Genomic DNA, 12,396 nt, shown 5'->3' on the forward strand with positions numbered 1-12,396 from the left:
AAAGTTACAAGCAATAATAGACGAGATCATACTATAGCGTACCCCACAAGAGACGTAAATACTTTAGAGACGAATTAAACGGCGACAAAAGAAGACAGCACTATGGCGCCCTCTGCAAGCGACGTAATTGACACTCTGAGACTCAATACGTGGAACTTAAGTTCCCTTACCGGTCGCACCAGCGAACAAAGTGAAGTCCTCAAACAAAGAAACGTTGATGCATGGTAAGTAAGAAAAGGATCACTTTATATTATTATTTAGCCACTTCCGCACATGCAGTGGTAGTCGTGCAATAAAGTGCACCGCCCGCCAGCCCGCTGATAAATGCGTATGCTGCAAACAATGCGAATCACACAACCGCCACCGCCAAATTACTCAACCGGGGAGGGGTGAAACACGTGTGTTTGACACTAATCGGTGTAACATATCTCCTGAAGATGCCCTGTGCATGATTCATGTGCGGAAGTGGCTAAATATTGGTCCTTTTCTTACTTAGGATGGACTTCCACGAGGTAACGCCTGATTCCATTATATATTTATGCATATTGCTTACAGGAAATCAAGTGGAAGGGGTTCCAAGTCTCGTGATATTGGACTAGGATTTGGAATTTGGAATTAGGAATGGAACATTAACGCACCGAAATGGTGTGGCCATAGCTCTAAACTCTTGTCTAAAAGATAGAATCATTAGCATAAATAGGAAGTCTGACCGGATCCTAGCTATAAAACTAGCGCTTGATGATCAACCACCACTAAACATATCAGCATACGCTCCTCAAGTTGGATGCTCTAAGGAGGAAAAACAAGATTTCTGGGAGGACTTTGATGATGTGATAGCCTCTATAGGAGTTAGTGAATTAAAACTAATCGGCGGTGACTTCAATGGGCACGTTGGCTAAAACTCCTAATGGCAGTGAACACCATGGCGGTTTTTGCTATGGCAAGCTAAATCAATGACATAGTATTTTAGATTTTTCAAGTAGACACAATTTAATGATCATTAACACATGCTTTGAGAAAAACCAAGAGCACCTTATAACTTACAAAAGTGGAGGTAAAGAGACGCAGGTTGATTACATACTGGGAGAGAAAAGCTTAATATCTAGATTCAAGGACTATAAGGTTATCCCAGGGGAAGCATTAACAAGCCAACATCGATATTTGTTACGAAGTTCAAATTGCTGAAACCACTGAGATATGTCAAAGATAAAAAACAATGAGCCAAACTGAACGGACCAGAAAGAAACCGCTTATTAGAATGCATTACAAAACATTTAAAATCTGACTTGGACAACGAGTACCAAAACGTAAATGAAATGTGGTCCAAATTCAAAGATATAACGGTCTCGGCAGCAAAAACTATACTAGGAGTGTTAAAAGGCATAATTCCAAATAAAAACATTAGTTGGTGGAACGATACGGTAAAAGCAGCAGTGCGGAACAAATAAATACATTTCAAAAACTTTTAAGTTAAACGGTTTTTTGATACCCATATTGTGGTGGTTGTGGAAAAATATGTACCTAGTCCGCCATATTGGAACGGCGTCCATCTTGAATTTTAAATTTTGACATAATCATCGTGTTTTACTAGTGTAGCCATTTCATTTGATACCCATATTGAGGGGGTTAAGGAAAAATATGTAATCCGCCATTTTGTATCGGCGGCCATCTTAGATTAATAATGTCATTGATTTTATTATATTGTATTGTCATCTAAATTAAATGTGTGTACCAAATTTCAGATCAATCTGACAACGGGAAGGTGCTTAAATTTCAATTTCTAATTTTGACCCAAATAAACAAATTCCGTACGGGTCGAACTAAATAAAACCGTTTAAAAAAAGCATTTCAAGGCTTGGCATGATTCGGAAAGCGACGAGGACCTAAAGACATATAAAATAACCAAAGCTCACACCAAAATTATCGTTGCCCAAGTAAGACAGAAAGCTAGAGATAATTTCTATAGACAGAGGAAAACGGACGATAATGATATATACAAAGTTGCTAAGCAGCACCAGCGCAGTACATTGGAAATCTTGACCTCAAATAACGACATCAACAAAAGATGAAAAGATTACTACGTCGAATTATCCAACGAAGAATTTCCAAGCGAAAAACTCCCCTCCATACGTGTGACCTCAGAGTCATCTCACTCTGTGTTTGGCAATAATCGGTGTAACATAACTCCTGAAGATGCCCCGTGGAGGGGTGAAACGCGTGTTGAGTAATTTGGTGGTGGCGGTTGTGTGATTCGCATTGTTTGCCGCATACGCATTTATCAGTGGGCTGGCGGGCGGTGCACTTTGTTGCACGACTACCACTGCATGTGCGGAAGTGGCTAAATATTGGTCCTTTTCTTACTAAAGTAGCGATACTAAAGATGAAGAACAAGAAGGCTACAGGGCCTGATCAGATACCTGCGGAGGTATGGAAGCGTGGAGGAATGGTAGCTAGAAGGTGGCTTACGAAACTCCTTAATCTTGTCCTCACATCCGGTACAATGCCAGACTCCTGGCGGAAGAGCTACTTAATACCATTTTACAAGCATAAAGGAGACGTTTCACTTTGTGGAAATTACAGGGGGATAAAATTAACATCACACACTTTTAAACTCTTCTCGGTTTCACTGCTGGTAAATCAATGTCGGACGCAATTCTCTTCGAATTATTATGGAGAAACATAGATGCAATATAGATTTACATATTGTCTTCATTGACCTGGAAAAATCCTTCGATAGAGTGCCAAGACAACCTGTAACTTGCTCTCAGGTTTCAGGGCCTGGAAAAGTATGTCTCCATAGTAAAAGACATGTACTATAACTGCGCGACCCAGGTGAGAAGCCCAGCAGGACTCAGTGACCCGTTCGAAGTAACAGTTGGCGTTCATCAGGGATCCGCACTTAGCCCATTATTTAACTGCGTCATGCATTATCTCACAAAGGATATACAGAATGCCTTACCACGGTGCCTTCTATATGCAGACGTTATTGTTCTTGCCAACAAATCAGCAAATGATTTGCAGAGAGACCTGAACCTATGGATTACAGAACTAGAATCCAACGGCATTTGCACCAACACCAACACAAGGCCATAGCAATCTGAACATCAGTGGCATTTCAATACCATCCGTCACTAAGTTCAGGTACCTAGGGTCGACCTTAAGTACCGATGCAGACTCAACCGCTGATGTCAAGAACAGGGTACAAACTGCATGGATGAAGTGGAGGGAAGTGTCAGGCGTTTAATGTGATAACCGTATGCCCATTAAGACCAAGGGTAAAGTCTACAAAGCCGTTGTCAGACCAGCTATGCTCTACGGCTCGGAATGCTGGGCTGTAAGTCAGAAACACGAGCAAACACTTCATGTCAATGAGATGAAGACGCTTAGATGGTCGGGTGGCGTCACTAGAATGGACAGAATACGGAACGAATGTATCAGAGGTTCGTTTAACCCTTAAATGCACGACTTTTATATATACTTAAAAAAAATATCTTACAGATAAGTACACTAAAATGCAGGGAAAAATAGAAAAAAAAAATTACAATGCTTTTTATACTTACTTTTAAAAACAAATTATGTCACAAATATACAACACTATGCATTTATTCTTAAGTATTGTACTCATTTTACGTTTAAGTGGTATGTTGCAGTTTTCCATCATTATGCATTTAAGGGTTAAGGTAGCTCCGATCCCAAGCAAATTACAGGAAAATAGATTGCGATGGTATGGCCACATTCAACTATAACCAGATGACCACGTGGTAAAAACTGCCTTAAGCCTCTCAGAATTACCAAGAGGGAAAGGGCGTCCAAAAGCTATGTTGGTCTAATATCGGAAAGGAACTGGGAACCCTTCAACTCAATGCAGAGACAACCCAGGATAGAGTGGCCTGGCGCAAATTGATAAGGAGACCCGACCCCAAATAAAGGGAAAAGGGAAGAAAAAAGATGATTACTTGTACAAATGAGACACTTAAAGTTTTTCAGACAATTTTTTTTAAATACCTACCATAATTTATTTCCAAGAAAAATTACTAGGGTCATATTTAAATGTATTTATCTAATCTTTATAAACAATAAAGTTTTTTCCTGATTTGTTTTAATTCATCCAATTGTATATAACAGCCAACATTTATGTGTGCATCACCTATATTTAAAGTGTGTCGTACCTCTGGCCATAGTAATTTGTACCTTATTGTAGGTTGATAAGGTTTATTCGCTGTCGCTTTGTACTTTCTTCTTCCGTTTGCCTTTCGGATGAGCTTTGTACATGTGCTTTCTTAAATCCTTCGCTTTCAGGTATCTGAAAATATATATTTTACATTGAAAGTTAAGATTTTAGAAGTTTTACAAACTAATTGTATTAAAACTTACAATTTTTTTTTTGAATAGTACTGTCATTGCTACCCAAATTCATTTGCTGATTCTGCGAGTTTAAGATGTAAGGCTGTAAAGTCCCCTAGCCTAATATCTCTTTTATAGTATCTAAATTGGAGGACCTCCAGGGGAGTCCTGGCTCAGGCCGCCACATTTTACAAGATTGGAAGTCCCCTGAGCTCTTAGATCGTTTCTGTAAACGCTCAAGAACACCCATGAGGATACCTCGGCCTCAAGAGTGCCTAACCTCAGCAGGTAGCTAACTGGTCGTATACCATCTTCAACCAGTTGTTTAACTGACCGATCGATTCGACCAAAACAACTTGATACTTTAAATAAATATAGTGGTTACTCTGAAAGTTTTGTTATTTATTAGATTGTAACTTTCTCTAACAGAGCAGAAAAATATTGGGTTTAATATGTCCAACAATGGACATCCTGAAATGATTATAATGATGAATTATCCTTGTACCTGTACGAGTTCTCACCTGCAAGGACACTGGTTGCAGGGGAACTTGAAGCTATCAGGATCACCGTGGATGCGCTGCTCGTGCCTGTCTCTGATGACTTCCGACACAAAGGACCGGTGACAGACAGGACACTCATACGGCTTCGATGTACTATGTGACTGAGAATAAAATTTTAAAACAATCCTTATTCTCTTTGTTATAAATTATTAAATACTTCTATACATGGTTTACATCTCTTATAGACCTCAAGTTGAATCTACAACCTCTTCAAATGATAAATGACCCCAGGTTTGAGAACATGCAAGAGAAACTCGGTGAGGTTTTTTTTTTATTATTACATAGTTGCCAATAGGCTATACATATATACATAACATTCCTTAGGTATGCTATCTTCTATGACGTCATTCTCAGAGTAACTTTTTGCCTATAAACATTTTTTGACTATTTTTTTTAATATTTTGTAATAGCGCCTGATAAATATTTCTCATAGGAATATGAGAACTTTATAAAGTTATGCCTTAGACAAGTCAGGCTTTCCTCGAAATCTCATCCGTCCACCTTTTGGGAAGCATACCTAAACAGCATCTACTGGTTTGTACCCACTTGAAAACTTTTAGACTCCAACGGCATGCACAAGCCATGCACCTCGACTACTGCCACTTCATACAACCAATTCTTCAATTCGATTTCCATACATAGCCCTCTCTATAGATGTATTCTGTGTTTATCTCTCTATAGAGTACTCTGTGTTTGGCACTAATCGGTATAACATAACTCCTGAAGATGCTCTGTGGAGGGGTGAAACACGTGTTGAGTGATTTGACGGTGGCAATTGTGTAATTCGCATCGTTTGCCGCATACGCATTTATCAGCGGACTGGCGGGCAGTGCACTTTGTTGCACGACTACCACTGCATGTGCGGAACTAGCTAAATATTGGTCCTTTTCTTACTTAGGTTGGACTTCCGCTAGGTAACGCCTGATTACATTAAATACTCTCTATAGATCTTAAAGTGACCTTGACCATAGAGTAAATTTTAGATTTACGGACCAGAAGATGTTCAGAGCTTCCTGAACACTGCCCCAGTATAATTTGGATACAGGGTGACCATAAACCTTACAACACCCATCATTTCATTGTGTTACAAAGCTTGTCTTTATTACTATTGTTAAATATTTAATGGAATCAGGCGTTACCTTGCGGAAGTCCATCATAAGTAAAAAAGGACCAATATTAAGCCACTTCCGCACATGCAGTGGTAGTCGTGCAACAAAGTGCACCGCCCGCCAGCCCGCTGATAAATGCGTATGCGGCAAACAATGCTAATCACAACTGCCACCACCAAACCACTCAACACGTGTTTCACCCCTCCACGGGGCTTCTTAAGGAGTTATGTTACACCAATTAGTGCCAAACACAGAATGAGCTCCCTCGAAGTGGCTAAATATTGGTCCTTTTCTTACTATTGTTAACCTTATGTATCAATATTATTTAAATTATTATTCTATAATATTTAAGATGTGAAGTTTCAAATATATTTGTAATCATTGGTTTAAGACCAAACCATTAGAACTAATAATGAGCCGTATTATAAGACTAAAGCCTTCAACTTACAACTTTCAAATGCCTCTTCAGACTGGAATTAGTGCCAAAGCTCGTATTGCATATCTCACAAAGGAACGGCCTCTCATTCCTGTGTGTTCGCTCATGGACCTGAAATGAAAAGTTTTATCATTAAAGGCTAGATTTTATTAAAGCATAGGTAACATGGAGAATTGTTTGTCCAAAGTGGCAGTCATCTGGGCATATCGCATGTGAAACCGAGTGTGCGTGGGTAGGACCTTGATTAGATGGACCGATGCAGGAAGTTACTGGATCTTTGGAGTAGGCTTATGCCTTGTATTGCATGTGATGATAATGATGATGAAATTTTATTACACCTTGTTAAGGGGTTGAGCAGTATTAGCCCAGTGGTAAAGGTCTGAAAATTGAGTCCGTAGGTCGCTGGTTTGATTTCCTAGACAATCTTATCTATTTCACACTTTGTGCATTATCTTGTAGGAGCTACATTACGTCATCGTCATCGACGCATCGAAAAGGGGAATTCCACAGAAATATAATTCTTTATATACATCAGTATCAATATGTGCTAACCTATGAATATCACACACACATGTAGCTCGGACTTTGTGTTGTTATTTTCAAAACCTACCGGCCCTGGGAAGAATCCCATAAGATGGTATTGCCACTGCTCGAATATAAGTCTCCAGAAGATGGGCGGCTGCGGCCTCTGTGCACCATTTGCAGACCATAACAAAGTTGTTAAATGCACTGAATGCCAAGTGCTTGCAACAAGGCTTATTAGAAAGTGATAGCTTCAAGTGGCAGTAAGCAAGCTACATATAGCGCAGAACGGATAACTTCTGAGACCCTAATGTTCATGGATCTGATACCACAAAGTGATAACCACAGTCAACAATGTACATACAACTAGGAGGTGATTAGATGACTTTCTTAAAGTAATTAAAAAATGCTAGATGCAGTCTACTTTTAACCGTACTTATTAAAAATCTTTGGTTTATTTCCATCAGTAGGATGACATCATGGCAAAAACAATGATGAATATATAGTTAAAATATCCAAATTACCTGCAAACTGTAAGACTCAAAGAAGCCCTTTCCACAGTAAGTGCAGTGGAATGTTGTTCCTCTCAGCACTCTCTCATGTGTTTTCATATGCATCTTCAGGAGTTTCACCGAACCGAACATCTTCGGACATTGTTCGCAACCGTGTGTTTTTTCCTGAAAAGTAGACAAAATGTCTTTTAAATTCGTAAATATACATTTACAATTTATAGATATAAGTACTACTCGTATTATATGACAAGAATACAATAATCATACAAGAAGAACTGTAAAAGAGCACTTCTTTTACCTCTAAACACAATACCCTAATATTGTGTAGCATATATGTATGTATATATATATATATATATATATATATATATATATATATATATTTGTATATGTATATATGTGTGTGTGTATGTTCATGTAAGTATTCTGGTATTTATGTATGTGAGTATAGTACAATACCCGGCGATAAGTATTGCACATCAACCTTTCAGTTTGGGTATAGAAAAATAAAATACAAAAAACATGTTCACATTATGTTTCCATATTTTATTATTTAGGAAAATAACAGCTGTACAAAATAAACAATATTATACACCAAAATTAATATAATAAAAAAAACATTCCAAAGGTCGATGTACAATATTTATGTCCGGGTACTGTAATGTATGTATTTGTGTATATGTTTATATGTACAAATATTTATATTGGTATGTATGTATATATGTATGTACACCCTAAACTCCCCTGTCCTTCGTATCTTCATCCAAAGATTGTTTTGTAGAGATTGCCTCGAGCAATAAGACCGCCTCTTGTACCATATGAATTATTTATTTTTTTTCTCTAAGTTTTGTCAAAATACGAGACAGCCGGCCAGTTTACCACAGTCTGGTCCACTTCAGGGTCACAGATGCACGAGAGACTTACCATAAGCTTTTAGCTTTAACCTATGAAGGTACTCGAAGAATCCTCCATCTGTCATAAATATCTGAACCAGAACTGTGTCCAAGCTCAAACCTCATGTTATTGTAACAACTAGTCAAATAAAATAAATGATTACTAACCAAATGTGTGTCTCTATGCTTCGCTAAGGAATGGGAATACTTGAAACGTTTTGGACAGTCGCTACACTGATATCCGGATTCACTTGTGTGGGTTGACAGGTGGGCGCGGAGCGCTATCCAACCCAGCACAGTCTTGCCGCAAATCTTACAGTCACGCACTCGAGTTGGATGGTACCTGAATAAAATAAGTTAACATCAACAGAAGCAAATTTCTCTCCGGAATTACTTTTGGAGGTTTACAAGCAAAATAATCTGTGTAGGAAAATTTATAGATAATTTAAAAAAAATAATTACAACTGTATCTTGATTGATTAAAGTTGGCGATGGAATGATTGAGGTGGTAGCAAATCCAAAGGCAAGGGGGACATGATATCAAAATATCTGATCATAATGGCATAAATGATAATAATAAGAGGATTGTAATAGAGAGGTGAAACTAGTTGGAGACAGAGGCTGTAGGGAAATGAGAGAAAAATAAGGAGTAGAAAAAGGAGAGTAAGAAGTGGGAAGAGAGATAGCATAGAGGAAAAAAGAGAGAGGGAGAAGGAAGATATTTTTATCAAGAAGTCCAAATTTATACCATTATTAAGCGATAAATAACATTAGCAGGGAAAATGAGGTAGTGTCAGAGATTGAGAAAGCGGCACCTTTCACTTGGTTCAAACAGCAAAATAAATAAAAATCATATCATACCTTTGTCTATGGTTCTTTAAACTCCCTCTAGCGCTGAATACTTTATCACAGTCTTTGCATGAGTATTTTTTTCCTGTAGTACTCATGTCTTTCACTTCATTCATGTTCATCCTCTGCACCACTCTCGCCTCCCTTCTCATTGTCTTTCTCAACTCCTTCTCTCTCGCCTGATCTAACTTTTTCACTGTGTTTAGACCGAATGAATGCCATTTGTGATGAATGAGGAATCTTTTCGGATGATGGAAAAGTAAACTACATTGAGAGCATTCAAATTTCTTCTCTTCTTGAGATCCTGCAAATATATAGGAAGTTTATCGAAAACCTACTTATTTTATACAACAAAGATCGTTAGGTCAAATAATATTGAGTTGGCTGATTAGTATCAAACTCATTTTCATGGGACAAAAATAAAATAATTGCTAAGACTGGTCATTGTTTCAGCCCATGAATGCCCGCTGCACGGTATAGGTGTCCCATAAGGAATATACAATAATCGCCACTAGCAGAGGGTGCTGCTGCTCATCCTCTGGAAACTTGTTTGTGAGCAATCCTATATTATTAATGCATGAAGTGTGAATAATATAAAATTGTATCCTGGAAATTGAACCCTGTGACCTTCAAACACCTGTCTCAGTTCTCTTCCACTGGGCTACCACTTCCCTATACTACTCTACAGTGATTGAGTTTCTTGCCAGGTTATGCTTTATAGAATCGATGTAATTGACGGTAGTCTATCTTTAATTACATATTATTATAGAAGTCTTGATTTTTTTAACTTGCTTTGCAAAGCCTATTTCACTGCTTGGTTGCAGAAACCAGTCTGAAAAGACTGAGAATATTTGTTTTGTTCAATCAAAGATAGCATAAATAATTTAAAACAATTGCACTGCTTTATCCTGTGGCATTAGACTGCATATCATTATTCCATAGCACATGCTCTGTTAGTCACGGTAAACTAATTAAAGACATTGCAATTAATGTCTCATTCCTAATATACAATTTTGAGTTTACTTTCGTAAAAATTCAAATGGTCTATCGTTCAATAACTATGTGTGTATATATATCTTAAGAATCGCAAAATGTTATGCATACTACAATTCCATTATATTCAAACTCAAGATGATCATTTTGACCTGATAATTTTACTCCGTTTTAAGCGCCATTAGGCCGTTGGGGCTAAAATATTCCCAACATAGACCAACAACATATGAAAGATTGTCAGAAGTCACTGGACATGGGTAGCACTGGAGGTCATCAAGGCTATCGTTAGTGAAGGCCTGTGACTTCCAGCAGGTGTCTATTGGCTGCCGATGATGACCACAACTCTTTTAGAACATTTAAGTTACTGATAGATAGATAATATCTGAATTGAACTACAGTTTGGCCAGTTTAGCGCTATAGTTAAATCATGCATGAGTGTTAAGGGGTTGATTAGTCCAAATTTAATATATGGATTTATGAACACATACCCATTTTTATAACTTTCTTTGCTTCTTCTACCATCTTTTCACTGTTGGTTTCATCTGTACCAGCACGTCTTTCAATTTGAGTTCCATTTGTATCTCTTTGGAATGGGTTTGAAGACTCTGTATCAACACAACTTGTCGATTCCATTTTCACTTCAACTCTTGTTTTTGATTCACATGTCACATCTTTAACAGTATTCATAGGTGCAGTAAGATCTTCGGGAGTTGCTTCACTTTCTGTATCAGAGTACTCGTGTTCTGTGTTTGGTGCTGTAGGAGACGCGGGATTGATATCTTCTTTTTGCTCAGAGGAATCAGAGCTGCTTTCATCTACATCTTCTTTTGAATTATTTGCTATTATTTTTTCTCTAGAAGCTCTTTGGGCTGTATTAATGCTTGGTTGGGTTACTTCAGAAGGATTTGAGGAATTAAATTTGCGTGGTTGTTCATTATTTAAACAGGATTGAATCGGACTTGAATGTTTACTGTTCATATAGGAATTATCTGCACTTGATATTGTCTTTGGTGAACTGTCATTCTTTCTAGTAGTATTATTAAGAATATTCTCAATAAGTTTAACAGTTGTCTCTAAGCTCTTACGCCTAGGGTCCAATTCTAGCCTGGATTTAGTGCTCAAATCAAGATTGCAATCGGAATAATGCTTATAATTACTCTGAGTAGGTGTATAATGTTGGTAATGGTTGTAGTGATTATTTTCCATACTTAGATGCTTATGGAATGCTTTAGTATGTACTTGAGGCACATGTAAAGGTACTTTGTTGTTAAAGGGATGGTCCCTATAATCGCCGATGCTTTCGGAACGTTTCGCCGCCGATGTAGAATAATTGATTGAACCATTGTCATTTTGCATATTCAAACTCATCGGTAACATACCGTTCTGCCAATTAGTTTCGTGTATAGAAGGGCTCTGCGTCATGTAGCTTGGTTGGAAACCTATAGGTGAATAATTTGGAAATGGACTCATAGCTGGATTCATATTCAAATGTGGATGCCCGTACGTGGGGTAGCTGGGTACGGAATAATGAGCGTTGGGTGTCTCTGGGGGCTGGTGAGCGATTTTTGACAGATTATTTATGTTATTTGCAATGTTCATCGCGCCACTCATCGGGGTCATGTTTACTGGCGCGCCCATGTTGATTGGTACGTCGTTCGGTCCAAAAGGACCGCTGTTGTGCAACATTGTTGTAAAACACACAAAATATCACTTCATTAACGTTTAAACTGTACCATCGGCGGTAAAATCAGTGTATAAACACTGTCTGTGTTAGCCATTTTGACATTCACGGGCTCCAATAAAAAATCATGAAGAGATAAAACTCTAAACGTAACTATGGCTATTTGGACCATAGACAAACTTGTCAATCAGATTACTTCGTGAAATATGCAAGAGCTCGTGCTTGTTTGGGGTTGCTTAGCCTATTTCCACTAACAGAATATTTGCAGTTTAGTTCCTGTATTATTATTTAAATATTACTGAATAACAATTAGAAGTTTTAATCTTCGATTAGAAGTTTTAATCTTTAATTTTTTAATAATTTATGAGTTGTTTTTACATGTACAAACATGTAAAAACAACTCATAAATATTTGTATTGTGCTACAACATCATACAATAGTACATAAACATTCAAGTAAGTCTAAAGGCCTTAGAAAATAAAGTTTATCTCATTATC

The 12,396-nt window shown here is 37.8% G+C and overlaps 1 protein-coding gene across 1 annotated transcript; it reads right to left on the reverse strand.

Annotated features, from left to right (window-relative positions):
• Positions 1 to 4,096: 4,096 nt before the first annotated feature.
• Positions 4,097 to 12,002, reverse strand: LOC137922947 (zinc finger protein ZFP2-like). Its single transcript, XM_068766060.1, has 7 exons — positions 10,707 to 12,002; positions 9,238 to 9,529; positions 8,545 to 8,719; positions 7,496 to 7,648; positions 6,462 to 6,560; positions 4,866 to 5,005; positions 4,097 to 4,303 (listed from the first exon to the last, which is right to left on the reverse strand). The coding sequence occupies exons 1-7, from the start codon at positions 11,902 to 11,904 to the stop codon at positions 4,213 to 4,215; spliced, it is 2,148 nt and encodes a 715-aa protein (XP_068622161.1). The 5' UTR covers positions 11,905 to 12,002; the 3' UTR covers positions 4,097 to 4,212.
• Positions 12,003 to 12,396: the final 394 nt, after the last annotated feature.

Source organism: Battus philenor, unplaced genomic scaffold (assembly GCF_028537555.1).
Source record: "Battus philenor isolate CCGP_79_NKW_IND1 unplaced genomic scaffold, ilBatPhil1.0.hap1 SCAF_20, whole genome shotgun sequence".
NCBI classification, from domain to species: Eukaryota; Metazoa; Arthropoda; class Insecta; order Lepidoptera; family Papilionidae; genus Battus; species Battus philenor.